We start from the raw sequence: 15,668 nt of genomic DNA on the forward strand, positions 1-15,668 counted from the left end.
GTTTCAGATTCCTGTTGGGAGAGGCACTGTGTTATGGCTGAGAGGTCATGTGGATGAAACTAAGTGGAGAATAAATGAGGCTTTATGAAGAGCTTCAGATTCCTGTTGGGAGAGGCACTGTGTTATGGCTGAGAGGTCATGTGCATGTATATTGCCCAAAGGCGAGTTTGCATTGATAGAGATTAGGAGGGTATCTAATAAGAGGTGTGACTGGAAAGCTTTAAGAATGGGCTTGTAATTGTACAATGGTGGTACTTACATGCTACTGTGATGCATCTCCTTCAAAATAGTCCCCTTCTGACTGAACACACTAACTCCAATGGTGTTTCCACTTTTGGAAACATTCCTGGAGATTTTTTCCTGAAGTGTGTTAAGGATGCTCTCAATCGAGTCAAATCGCTTCCCTTTCAGTGAAAATTTCAGTTTAGGAAACTGGTAGAAGTCTGCAGGGACCAAATTAGGGGAATATGGTAGTTGTGGAAGCAAAGGAATTTTGAATTTGGTCAAAAATTCAACAATGGAGATGGCATGATGAGCCAGAGCAGTGTCGTGGTGTAGCACCCAAGTCCTTTCTTTCCACAATGCAGGCCTTTTCTTCCACACCTTTTTGCGCAAACGCTCAAAGACACATTTGTAGTATTCCTGGTTAATTGTCTGTCCTTCAGGGCTAAATTCATGATGCACAATATTGGTAGAATCGAAAAAAATCAGCAACATTGTCTTCACCTTTGACCAATTTGGCTGTGCTTTTTTCGATCATGGTGAACCTGGAGTATTCCACTGCGAAGACTGCACTTTTGTTTCAGGATCATATCCATGTACCACAACTCGTCACCTGTAATTACCCTATTTAACAACTCTGGGTCATTTTTAGTCCTATTAATCAGTTATTGGCACATTTCAAGTTGGTATTGTCTCTGGTCACTTGACAACACTTTTTTAATGAGTTTTGTGAACACACGACACATGTTCGGGTCTTCGGTTGAAATTGACTGAACTACATAGAAACTTAAATTAAGTTCATCAGCCATCTCCCTGATTGTAAGTCTACAATCAGAGCACACTACAAACTTTCACAACATTTTCATTCATTTTTGAGGTGGAAGGATGTCCAGACTGTGGTTCATCTTTAAATGATTCACAGCCATTTTTAAATATGTTGACCCAGACAAAAACATATGACTGGCTCATACGATTATCTCCAAAAGCTGTTTTTAATAGTTCATAAGTCCCAGAAGCTGATTTCCTGGCTTAAAACAAAATTTCACACAAACTGTTTGCTCCATTTTTACATCCATTTTCACACAGACAGAATCCAGCAACAATCCCTAACAGACCCACAGTCAACCAGGTGCCACAACAAACTGAATAAAGGAAATGCAGTTTCCTATCAGACGGCATTCAAGGACAAGGCAATGATTCACTCCCCACCCTCCGTGTACCTGCTCGCTGAACCACTAAGCAGTAGCGGATCCATTCTTAAAACTTACCAATCACACCTCATAGAACAGGAGTAGGAATGGATTTTAGATGTTCCAGGAAATGGGTGTTATGTTTTCTGTTGGATGGGAGGCTATGTGATTGATTGGAGAGGCTGGTCAACCAAGGGTGACATGCGGTGTGTGGAAACTTTGAAGTCAGCTACTATGTTGTGGCTGGGATTATTGATTTTGTGTATAATGGGAAGCAGGTAGAAAATAGGGTCATGTGAATCAGAAGGGAAGGAGCTCCATTTAAGAATTTGTGAGCCCTTGTGAGGGGCCTAAAGTCTTAAGGATTTTATGGAGCTCAGCCTGGATGGAACAAATGGAGTCATTAAGAACAACTTTGTATGTTTAAGTGTCTGGGAGCTGACAATTCCCCTTGTATATTTTTCAAATTCAGGTTCGACAACAGTAGAGCTTTTGTCCACAGGAAGGATAATAATGGTAATAGAGTGGTCTGGCCTCAGGAATCTGGAAGAGAGGTTAAGGACTGAATGAAGGACATGGATGTGATGAAGGTGTTTTTTTTTTTTGTGATTGGGACGAGATGTGCTGGGGTCAGAGGTAAGGTGTGGATGCCAGGCTGGTCTTGTTTGCTATGAGGGCTTGGGAGAGTGGGTGGGGGGTTGGGGGTTGTTGGCAGCATTGTGGATGGGAGGGACACCATTTTTGAGGTATTTGATGAAAGGCTGGACAATTTCTTTAGGTGGAGTGGAACATTTTGTTCATGTTTGCAGCTGACTTCATGATGAATTTTACTGACTGTACTAGCACTCATAGGGGCTGGAAAGAGGAGGATTTCAAGCAGAGACAGCAGCTGTTGGGATTGGTGGATAGCAGAGGCAGTGCATTGGTAGAGGACAAGGTGGGTAGGGACTAAAAGATTTATCAGTCTGAAATTTAAGAAGAGGTTTTTAGAAGGTTCGGTTGCAGCTGGAGATGAGTATCTTAAGTGTGAGACCTTTGGGACCAAGTACAAAGGTTTAGCAAGATTGGAGGAAAATTATGTGGGGCTGTTGTTTGGCTGTGATAAGACTATGTTTGCCAGTGGAATGTAGGTACTAAGGAATGGGGTTCATAAATGTTATAAGATAGGCGAAGAAATGACTTAGACTGCTGATCGAATCACAGAAAAGAGAAAGAAAAGGTGTTTATACACAAACAAATTTGATGCTGAAAGAGCATACATAGAATAACAGGCATGAGAGAGTCATTAATTATGCTATGATGATTGATGAAAAGCAAATAAGACAGTAAGGAAATTGGAGAACATTACTGAAGATATTAAAATAGTGGCCAAATAAGAAACAAGAAGAAAAATAACCATCAACAGTGAAAGAAGTTCACCAACAAAATAAAAAAATATTGCCAAATAGAGAGAAAGGTCGCAAAGAAGAAAAAAAAGTTGTCAGACAATAAAAAAGGATTGTTAAACACATAAAACAAATTGAAAGGCACGGAAAAATAACAACACCCACACTTACAAACAACAACAACAACAACAACAACAACAAACTGAAGACCAAAACAACTGTAACTACAAGAACAGCAACATATGTTTGATATTATTATTATTTTTGCAGCAGTGTGTGTGTGTGTGTGTGTGTGGAAGGGGGGAGGGCAACAAACCAATGACGTATCGTGCAATCTGGATAAGTAAATAAACAAACTTAATACACTGTAACCAAAAAAGCAAATCATATAAACTTTGTGATTTGCGAGATCAAACATTGTACATATTATGGATTATAAGCAGGAAATAGCTCCAGAGTGTGATGTGACAACTGTTAAACTAAATAAATGAATACAGCAAGATTCTAAGATTCTGGAAGAGTGATGTATCTGCAGATGATGTTTACATACCATCTTTTGGTGACTTTATCACTGCAGAAAACATTTTCGTCTCCAAGTGTTATTTCTGTTGTAAAGACGTTTGTGGGCCCCTGATTTATCCCTGTGTGGAATCTCTTTTTGGACCCAACATTTGGGTTTCGTATTTCTTGTATTTAACTCTTGTCACAGCTCGAAAAGACCACAACCTGCACTATAACATTCATATCTGCTCATATGATTGGAATTGACACCATATGGAAAGCTGGTCAACTTCATAGAATTTGTGGTGCCCTGTGTGAAAGGTAGCTCATGATGACACTAAAGAAAGCCATAAGCTATTAGAAGTGTGTGTGAACCTGGCTTTAGGCAAAAGTATTCGGCCAGTGCTTGGTGGGAAAACTTGTGTAGATGTGTTTGTTTCTTGCTTTTTTGTTCTAATATACTTATATTCTTTGTATCGTCCCTTCCCACATGCTCAGTTCTTACTGTGCCGAGTGTGTTGTTGTCAAGTTTAGTTTGATACACATCGTCAATATATCATTTGAGAAATAAACAAAAGGATGATCATCATAAGTTGCAGCCTACGCTACCTAAGGGCAACAAATTATGGATCAATATATGGATGTAAGTAAGTCTTTGCCATGATAAAAGAAACTGAGTCTTGAAGAATGCACTGAAATATGTCAACCACAGGATATTAATGATCCCAAAGCCAAAAAATTCCATCTCTTAACCAAAATGATAGCACTTCATGTTAGTGAGTATGTATAGTAGAAAGGGCTGATTTTACAAGACTGATTAATAGTGCTGTGCCACAGTAAAATTACAAAGCCACCCTTACTTTTCAGATAAAAGATTCCAGAAATATATCACAAGGTAGTTGAGACAATAAAGGATTACTTTCAGAGACAGGCTATATTTCCGTGACATGCGACTTGTGGATGTGCTTGCATAATCAAAACAGTTTTTTAAGTTTTACTGCCCATTTCATTAATTGTGAATTCAATATCAAACATGTAGCATTGAACATCAAACATTTTGAGGGACAACACACAGCGGAAAACATAGCAGTTAGTTTATAGGAAATTTCCAGTTTGTGGGACATTCAGCTGGGAAAAATTCATGCCATTATTCATGATAATGAACGAAACATAGTAAAAGCTGTGAGTAATGAAGAGTTGACCTTAGTGCATTGTTTCATTCATACCCTTCAGTTAATTGTTAATGACTGTCTGAAGGCACAGTCAAATGTGACTCAAATTATAGCAACAAGTAGGAAGATCGTAACTCATTTCAATCATTCTGACATGGTACAAGAAAAAGTGCATTCTATCCAAAGAGATTTGGATTTTCTCACCATGAATTCATGCAAGATGTCAGTATGTGGTGAAATTCCATGTATTAGCTTACAAGGCTAATGGAACACAAATGGGCCATTTCACTCTATCTCATGGGCTGTGATATTGAAAATCTGTCTGCTGCACAATGGGAGCTTGTAGAGAATCTTTTAAAATTAATACAATCATATGAGGAAATAACAAAAATTACAAGTTCCGAATATGCTTGCATTTCTGAAATAATTCCATATGTTGTTACATAAATGCAATATTATGATAAAATGAGCTCATTAGAGCTAAAATCCAAATTAACCCAGGTGAGGCTTTGCAAGAATGATTTGAAGACATCACAACAAGTAAAAATTATTAGACCCTCCACATTAAAAGTAATGTTTTCACCAGTCAACAGAAAAGAGAAAAAGTAAGACAGTATATTTTGATCGATAGCCTAAGCACGAACTGTGAAACAAGCAGTGATGATAATGCAAATTCATCCCCTATTCATGTCAAGAGGTTGAGAACCAAAGAGCAGAGTCTAAGCCAGATGATTTACTCATCTTTTACGGACTGCTTCATAGAGATGGTTGCAGAAAAAAACACAGCTCATACCAGGACATCTAAAGAAAAAAAAAATGCAGTTGCAACTGAAATAGACCTTTATTTAAGTATTAAGAACATATCACATCATGACAGTCCATACAAATGGTGGCAAGCAAGATGAGAGAAATTTCCGCATTTGGTACATCTTGGAGCAAAATATTTGGTGGTGCCAGGAAGTGTTTATTCAGAGCATCTCTTCTCTGAAGTTGGGGATATCTACAAGAAGAAAAGGACTAAAACTAAAACTGGTGCCTGGAATTGCAGAAGAAATGGTTTTTTTGCACCATAATCTTCCATTTATAAATTTTAATTACAAGAATTAAAGTGCATAAATATTTATTATTTTTTAAAAAAATGTGCCTGCAGAATACACAAATTTATTTTATATGAAATGAGGTTTTTGTAAATTTTTATAATAGGGAAGCCACTTATGTAGCTATGACTACTTTAGTGATTACAAGAAAAATATATTACCGTTATAAAATAAATCAATATTTTCATTTTACCAATTTATTTGACTACTTAAGTATTCAGTATTTGGCCAATACTACCTAGATATTTGGTATTTGGATGAATAAGATGAAAGTAGCTGAATACCAAATAATGGATGAATATTCATTCAAGTCTAATAAATATTGATCATCACTTGGTTCCAAGAGCTTTTTGGGGGCACTAAACAAAATTTCTTACTATTGGCAGTTCTTTGTTGTACTTTAAAAGAGGTATGTTTAGTAACATAATTCAGATTTGACATTGAAAGGGGGCAGGTCATAGTAGACCAGCTTAAATAGGGACAAAGTTAAGTAAAGCTCTTCCAAATTAGAACCACACCTCATGCTTTATAAAATTAAAATTATGTTTTTACAGACTCAGTAACTTAAGACTCTTATTGTTACAACCTAATGAATGAATGATCTTGTATTATTCTTGTAAAATGTTTGTTCAGTCATTGTTTAAATGTACTCACAGCTATGTTTATTCTGAAGGTGCAAGTGACACTTCAGTCCAGTGTGCCACAGCCAGCAATGGATAACAGCAACAATGTAATAGAGGATGATATTGATGCAGCTCTCACAGATCTTCAAGTGACACTTGAGGGCACATATATCAACAACACTCATGATGACATCACTCAAGTGCCAGAGCTAAATGACTATCTTCGGTTTCTAAAGTATGTATAGATATCAAGATACATTTTGTGTCCATTGTAAAAGAAACTACAAATAGCTCTTATGTACTGTCAGTTGTCTTTAAGTTGTAGAGCTTGGATATGTCGTTGACCACTTCTTCCACCTCATCATCACAATACACGCTCATGCATGCAAACACACACACCCACACCCACCCACCCACAGACCCACCCACCCACACCCACCCACCCACCCACACACACACACACACACACACACACACACACACACACACACACACACACACACACACAATATTTTTATGTTAGTGATAATGATGTCGTGGTTTGTTTCCTTAACATTCAGTAATGGTTAAAATTTAATGTTTTGACTTACGTTACCTTTACACTATCAAAGGCAACATTTACTTCGCATCTGCACCTCAGGCTGAGTAATATATTTTTCAATATTGTTTGCTAGTACTGTATCCTCTTTGATGAACATTGCCCCTGGCTAACAAGGGGAGGCCACCAATTGCGAAATTCAGATTCGATTCATACTGCCCATAATAAAAGCTCATGGCCAGAGGTGTAATGTGGCAAAGCACCAAGATGCACTTCTCAGCCGTTGTCGAGAAAATCGACAGTTAAAAGAAACCATTGCGGTGAAATACTCTCTACAATTAATAATTTTCTACAGCGTCGTGGCGCAGCAGTAAGCGCTCGGGTTCGTAACCCGAACGTCGCTGGATCGAATCGTGCGCCATGAAACATTTTTTTTATTATTAGTTTTTTGTAATTCATATATATATATATATATATATATATATATATATATATATATAAAAACAAAGATTCCAAGACTTATCAAGCGGGAAAGCGCCGGCAGACAGGCACATGAACAAAACACACAAACACACACACAGAATTACTAGCTTTCGCAACCGATGGTTGCTTCTTCAGGAAGGAGAGGGAAAGACGAAAGGATGTGGGTTTTAAGGGAGAGGATAAGGAGTCATTCCAATCCCGGGAGCGGAAAGACTTCCCTTAGGGGAAGAAGCAACCATCGGTTGCGAAAGCTAGTAATTCTGTGTGTGTGTTTGTGTGTTTTGTTCATGTGCCTGTCTGCCGGCACTTTCCCGCTTGGTAAGTCTTGGAATCTTTGTTTTTAATATATTTTTCCCATGTGGAAGTTTCTCTCTCTCTCTCTCTCTCTCTCTCTCTCTCTCTCTATATATATATATATATATATATATATATATATATATATATATATACTATTAATGAATTGCTTATGCATGTTTCGTTTGTTTAACAGGGTGTACCAAAGCTCTGACGTCCGCACTGATTTTCGACGATGTTATAAGTTGCGCTAGGGACCGCATCTACCGTCATTCGAAGTTAGTAGGCAACTACGCTGTTATGCGGCGGCTTATTTCGGCCCATTCAACATCTGTCCTTTAAGTGTAACGAGCGAGTAACTGAGTTTATATTTCATACCTGCCACAGCAAATTTGTGTTCGTAGGGTCTCTATTCTAATTTGAACATTTACTTACGCTATACGTATTCGGTTCGGAATATCGTTTCTACGTCTTCCGTTAACTATACGTGGTTGACACTATGAAGACAATTAATAACATTTGTAAAATACAACTTTGTTTGCGGAAAACATAATGATGTTCAAAGTTGCCAGTTTTTCTACGACAAATGACTTTCAACAACTTATTATATGCATAATTGTTGCAACTGATTGCCGGGAATTACATATATATCATGCCACCCTCCACCTCAAAAAACTATCCAATCTCCTGGTTTCCCACCTCCAGAAAGGCAACTCAATCACCCTTCACAACCTGTCCATCAAACCTCAACGTCCTCTCATTGCACACAAACCCAGTCTCTCCCATCTACTCAATCTCCCACTTCCAGCTCCACTCCCTCCAAAACCTCAAAATTCCAATCAACACAATCTGGAACCACAACACCCTAATTCAATAGTTAACCTTTCCTCCAAACCTCTCTCCCAATCTGAAACCTCTGTCCTTTCCAAAGGCCTCACCTTCAGCCCCACTCCCAGGTTCAACCAAACAGCCCTCGTCAAAGATTTACTGTCCTACACTCGTACTCTCTGCTGAAAATATCATTTTCCCATGAAGAAAAATGATCCTAATCCTACTCCTAATGATCCATCTCCTCAAGACACTATCCAAATTGAACCCTGCCTGGAACAGTTCCGTCCTCCGTCACAGCGGGACCCACCTCCACTTCCTTAAAATCACCCTCTCCAAACCTTCCAGGAATTTCTGACTTCCAGCCTTGCCTCTCAATCCTTCTTAAGAAACCTTAATCCTACTCCCAACATCACCACTGCTGAAGCCCAAGCTATGCGTGATCTGAAGGCTGACCGATCCATCGTCATTCTTCCAGCGGACAAGGGTTCCACGACCGTGGTACTTGATCGTCGGGAGTATGTGGCTGATGGTCCCCACAGAAAGTATCGCTGCCTACGTAGATCAACACCTCCAACCCATTACATGCAGTCTCCCATCCTTCATCAAAGACACCAACCACTTTCTCGAACACCTGGAATCCTTACCCAATCTGTTACCCCCGGAAACCATCCTTGTAACCATTGATGCCACTTCCTTATACACAAATATTCCATACGTCCAGGACCTCGCTGCAATGGAGCACTTCCTTTCACGCCGATCACCTGCTACTCTACCTAAAACCTCTTTCCTCATTACCTTAGCCAGCTTCATCCTGACCCACAACTTCTTCACTTTTGAAAGCCAGACATACCAACAATTAAAGGGAACAGCCATGGGTACCAGGATGGCCCCCTCGTACGCCAACCTATTCATGGGTCGCTTAGAGGAAGCTTTCTTGGTTACCCATGCCTGCCAACCCAAAATTTGGTACAGATTTACTGATGACATCTTCATGATCTGGACTCAGATTCACCTGGTCCTACTCCAAATCCCATGCCACCTTCCTTGACGTTGACATTGACCTCCATCTGTCCAATGGCCAGCTTCACACATTCGTCCACATCAAACCCACCAACAAGCAACAGTACCTCCATTATGACAGCTGCCACCCATTCCACATCAAACGGTCCCTTCCCTACAGCCTAGGTCTTCGTGGCAAACGAATCTGCTCCAGTCAGGAATCCCTGAGCCATTACACCAACAACCTGAAAACAGCTTTCGCATCCCGCAACTACGCTCCCAACCTGGTACAGAAGCAAATAACGAGATCCACTTCCTCATCCCCTCAAACCCAGAACCTCCCACAGAAGAACCCTAAAAGTGCCCCACTTGTGACAGGATACTTCCCGGGACTGGATCAGACTCTGAATGTGGCTCTCCAGCAGGGATACGACTTCCTCAAATCCTGCCCTGAAATGAGATGCATCCTTCATGAAATCCTCCCCACTCCACCAAGAGTGTCTTTCCGCCGTCCACCTAACCTTTGTTACCTCTTGGTTCATCCCTATGAAATCCCCAAACCACCTTCCCTACCCTCTGGCTCCTACCCTTGTAACTGCCCCCGGTGTAAAACCTGTCCCATGCACCCTCCCACCACCACCTACTCCAGTCCTGTAATCTGGAAGGTGTACACGATCAAAGGCAGAACCACGTGTGAAAGCACCTACGTGATTTACCAACTGACGTGCCTACACTGCGAAGCTTTCTATGTGGGAATGACCAGCAACAAACTGTCCATTCACATGAATGGACACAGGCAGACAGTGTTTGTTGGTAATGAGGATCACCCTGTGGCTAAACATGCCTTGGTGCACAGCCAGCACATCTTGGCATAGTGTTACACCGTTCAGGTTATCTGGATACTTCCCACTAACACCAACCTGTCAGAACTCCGGAGATGGGAACTTGCCCTTCAGTATATCCTCTCTTCTCATTATCCGCCAGGCCTCAACGTCCGCTAATTTCAAGTTGCCACCGCTCATACCTCATCTGTCTTTCAACAACATCTTTGCCTGTGTACTTCCGCCTTGACTGACATCTCTACCCAAACTCTTTGCCTTTACAAATGTCTGCTTGTGTCTGTGGATGGATATGTGTGTGTGTGTGTGTGTGTGTGTGTGTGTGTGTGTGTGTGTGTGTGTGTGGGAGTGTACACCTGTCCATTTTTCTCCCTAAGGTAAGTCTTTGCACTCCTGTGATTGGGTTGACTCCTTACCCTCTCCCTTAAAACCTACATCCTTTCGTCTTTCCCTCTCCTTCCCTCTTTTCTGAAGAAGCAACCGTTGGTTGAGAAAGCTAGAGTTTTGTGTGTATGTTTGTGTGTTTATCGACCTGCCAACACTATATAAACAAAATTGATGTGACTTAGCAAACAAAAGCCCTGGCAGGTCGATAGATACACAAATAAACACAAACATACACACAAAATTCAATCTTTCGCAACCAACGGTTGATTCTTCAGGAAAGAGGGAAGGAGAGGGAAAGACAAAAGGATGTGGGTTTTAAGGGAGAGGGTAAGGAGTCATTCCAATCCCGGGAGCGGAATGACTTACCTTAGGGGGAAAAAAGGATAGGTATATGCTTGCGCACACACACACACACACACACACACACACACACACACATATCCATCCATACATACACAGACACAAGCAGACATATTTAAAGGCAAATATATATATATATATATATATATATATATATATATATATATATATATATATATATATATATATTAAAAACAAAGATTCCAAGACTTACCAAGCGGGAAAGTGCCGGCAGACAGGCACAATGAACAAAACACACACACAAACACAGACAGAATTACTAGCTTTCGCAACGGATGGTTGCTTCTTCAGGAAAGAGGGAAAGATGAAAGGATGTGGGTTTTAAGGGAGAGGGTAAGGAGTCATTCCAATCCCAGGAGCGGAAAGACTTCCCTTAGGGGGAAAAATGGACAGGTGTACACTCGCACACACACACATATCCATCCGCACATACACAGACACAAGCAGACATATTTAAAGGCTAAGAGTCCTTGTACAAACAAAAAGAGAAAGTAAGATGATAGAGAAGATTTCGAAATGCAACAGAGTCAATAACAAACGTAATTGTTGGGTTCAAATTAATGATGATGTAAATAAAATTGAAAGAAACTTCCACATGGGAAAAATATATTAAAAACAAAGATTCCAAGACTTACCAAGTGAAAAAGTGCCGGCAGACAGGCACAATGAACAAAACACACACACAAACACACACAGAATTACTAGCTTTCGCAACCGATGGTTGCTTCTTCAGCAAAGTGGGAAAGACGAAAGGATGTGGGTTTTAAGGGAGAGGGTAATATATATATATATATATATATATATATATATATATATATATATATATCTGTGTGTGTGTGTGTGTGTGTACACACATTTGAATTACGAAAAACACATACTAAGAAAAAAAAGAACGTTGCCTTGTGCGAGATTCGATCCGGTGACCTTCGGATTACGATCCCAAGCGCTTACCACTGCGCCATGACACTGTAGAAGATTATTAATCGTAGAGAGTATTTCACCGCAACGGTTTATTTTAACTGTCGATTTTCTCGACAATGACTGAGAAGTGCATCTTGGTGCTTTGCCCCATTACACCCCTGGCCATGAGCTTTTATTATGGGCAGTATGAATCGAATCTGAATTTCACAATTGGCGGCCTCCCCTTGTAAGACAGAGCATCAAAAGGGAAGTAATCGATTTTGTGACTCTATATGAGTTCTTTACCAGGAGGAAATTATATAGTTTCATCTATGTGATTTGGTAGTTTAGTTTTTGGATTTCTGTGTGGTAATTTAATATTTACTACACATAGTAATTGCGTTTTCACTTGTGTCAGAAAGTAAACCGATTTTGTGATATATTTCAAGTTCCTATCAAGGAGCAAATTATTTAATATCACCTGCGTGCTTTGATAGTTTAGTTTCTGAATCTCTGCATGTTAATCTAATTTATTAGGCACAGTTCTTGTGTCTACAGTAGAGTTCCACAGTGCCTGTCAGTAGTCATTTGTCTGTCTGTGTAGTGTAGTTTTCCGTGGTCTTTAGTATGGATAGGGATTGTGATTGCTGTGCGTGGTTGCAAGCCAAGTTGGTGACAGTTTGCTCTCAGCTCCAGCCTGTGATGACTTCAGTTAAACAGCTTGAGACTGCAGTGGATGGGCATCACTGTTGCGGGCCGGCTGTGGGGTTCCATTGCACATCCAGCAGGACCCACAAGTCTTCTGACTGGTCCACACCAGTAATCAGCCCAGTTACTGCTTGTATTGAGACTGACCTCTCACCTGTGGTCGAGTGGGAAGCCACCTTGTGGTGTAGCAGGAGGCGAAAGACTTCCTAGGGGGCTGAAAGTAAATGGTTAGTCTGACAAACAGGTGCTGTCTATCGCTGACACTGCTCTTTGACCAGATGCAGTTGCATGTTCTGTTTCAGAGGAAACCTCTTAGCCTGCAAGAGGTGGACAGTTACTGAGGGTGGAATTATTAGTAATTGGCAGCTCCAGTGGTGGGCCCATTATGGGGCTCTTAGGGGAAGAAAATCAATGTGCACTATGTGTGCATACCAGGTGGAGTCATTCCAGACATGTAGTGGGATTTTCAGGATTCCATGAAGAGCACAAGGTGTAGCCAACTGCAGGTTTTGAATGGCTATCAGATGTGATGAAGGATGCCACTTGTGAGATGAAAGCAGAGCTCACCATTTGCAGCAGTCGACAGGACTGAGTGTGGACTTCTGGTACAGAGCCGAGTTAAGGGTCTGAATCAGAGGCTCAGACAGAAACTGTGCTCATGCGTGTGTTTGTTTGTTTTGTATAATTCCGATGAAGGCCTTTTTGGCCAAAAGCTTACTTGTTTGACAATCTTTTTGTTGTGCCTATCTGGGACTCAGCATCTATGCTATATAGTGAGTCACAATCTATCCTTTGAATAATACTATCATTATTGCATCCTGGATTTTCCATTGTTGGATTGCTGATTGTGTAAGACTACAATGTGCCAAACCACAAGTGAAGATACATGATCATTATTTCATCATCAAACTTTACTCTGTAACTTACAATGCCTGTGTATATGTTGCAGTACGCTTGGGAAAAAACAGGTTATGATATTGACATACCCATATCATCATTTGAAAATGTTATTTATGTGGCTTTTGATGTTAGACTTCTTGAATGCAAAAATGATTTTGAATGGAAAATGTTGCTTTTGTGAGGTGTGCTCATTGTTCTCTTCCACTTCATTTTACCTACTTCACTGAAATCCCACATCTGCACTATAAGCACTGAAATAAGCACCATTAGTCAAGTAGGATATGTGTATTTTGAACTACTATTACTACTTTAAGCAAACGGTTTTTGACATTGTTGATTGAAAATATAATGATACACTGACATCATCCCGCCTATGATATTGATGTCTTATTACTTTATTTCTCTCTATTAAATTGTAACTTGTGGTGGAATGAAGCATTTTGCATGAAAATGATGCAGAAAACTATTTTTTATGGTTTTGTGTGGTTCTGAGTGTTCAGTGCCATAGGTGTTCCTTGTCACTCATACAGTTTCATCCCTTCTGCACAGACAGAAAGTTCTCATAAAGGAATGTAAGAAAATCATGATAAACCCTGAACTGCCCTTCCACCTTGCTGAAGAGCTCACTGAAGACAGCTTCAATCTAAAAAATAAATGGTTGGAATTGCGGAATGAAAATGCCCTCTATTATCTATGTGAGCTAATAGCACCATCAGACTTCAGACATCGCCAGTGGTTTTGAACTACCTAGTCATATATGGAAATGTTTAAACAGGATTTACACAGGGCACAGTATATATGCAGAAAACCTGTAGAAGTGGGGAAAACTTCTAATACCAAACTGCAACTATGCAGCTCCAAACAATCCATCTGCCACCATGTCGAAGAATGTGAGCTGACAGCATATCCTGGTGTTCCAACAGAGTTCCTTGTTCCAACACCACTGTGCCTTAAGTTTATGGGTGCATGTAACACAGCATATACACTGTATATTTAACATGTTTTTCTTTCTATAGATATCTTTTAATATAATACTACATATGTCACACACTAAACAAATAAATGTGAAATTATCTACTGGAACCATACAGCTAAAGTAAAAAACATATTTATTCAGGGAAAGTGAATAATAGGAATGTACATAAATAGTCTTCAGGGGTTTGCCACCAAACACGTTATGCAAATTCCACAACATTTCCTTGGAGCAACTGTCCGACATCTTCAAGTGGTTAATACTTGCTTGTGGTTATGTATGACTGATGGTATTTGCACGTCGACACCCCATTTCTAGAACACAAATGCAAAGAATGTGCAGGCATGGAAATCGCCCACACGTGATAATTTGCAGCTATATGGTGCCATATTCAAACTCCAAAAATCACAGAGAGGCTCTCTTGCACGTGTGCAGTACACTGCATTGCCAACAGTGCAGCCAGACATTATTCACCAACAGCCGCACAAGACCATTGTTTTGACGGGACTATTATTGAAGAATCTTGATTTTCGTGTCGTGATTTAATAGCAGCCAATTCGGGGTTCCAGGCTGTGCTCAGTTGAAATCCCGCATCCTTGTTGATGAGATTATTGGCTGTACGAATATGTATTGCTTCTTTAACTGCCCCACATTAACAAGAAATCTTTTACATGCCACATCTCCTCAGCCCAAGGTCATCCTTAACCGAACCCAATAGTGTTGCATTTTGCAGATGGTTGAAAAACACTTTTAATTCCATATCTTCTGAGGACTCTCCCAATTATTGATGACAGAGACCCAAAATATGGCAAAAAGGCCAAAGTGGTGGGTGTCTACGTAAATTCATTCTTCTCCATAGATTGAACTTGCCTGGGCCTGAATGCATTACGTATCTGTCTCTCAGAATAACGGTTTTGTCGGAACACTGTCTTCAAATGTTGTATTTCACTTGACAGGCTTTCAGGATCAGATACCAAATGTGCTCTATGAACTAATGTATGTAATGCACTACCGCATTGTGCAGGATGATGGCAGCTTGTGGTCTGAAGATATAGATCTGTATGCGTTGCCTTGCGATAGACACTGTGTCCCGAGGTGCCACTGGTGCTATACACATCAAGAATTGTGCTTGGTGTCCAGACAATTACTATGACTCCATTTGAAGATTCCAGTAAACCTTTCAGTGGTATCATGGAACTGTGTAGTCAAAGTCACTTGGGCACTGGCTGACTGGACTGAACGACA

At 40.2% G+C, this 15,668-nt stretch overlaps 1 protein-coding gene across 1 annotated transcript in view; it reads left to right on the top strand.

Annotated features, from left to right (window-relative positions):
• The window catches only part of LOC126267336 (unc-112-related protein-like), a 617,319-nt gene that overhangs the window by 579,128 nt on the left and 22,523 nt on the right, over nt 1-15,668 (top strand). The window contains exon 6 of the mRNA XM_049972442.1: nt 6,241-6,425. Within this exon, the coding sequence (XP_049828399.1) occupies nt 6,241-6,425 (185 nt within the window). The remainder of the gene's footprint in view (nt 1-6,240; nt 6,426-15,668) is intronic.

The sequence above is a fragment of the Schistocerca gregaria genome, chromosome 4 (genome assembly GCF_023897955.1).
Source record: "Schistocerca gregaria isolate iqSchGreg1 chromosome 4, iqSchGreg1.2, whole genome shotgun sequence".
NCBI lineage: Eukaryota > Metazoa > Arthropoda > Insecta > Orthoptera > Acrididae > Schistocerca > Schistocerca gregaria.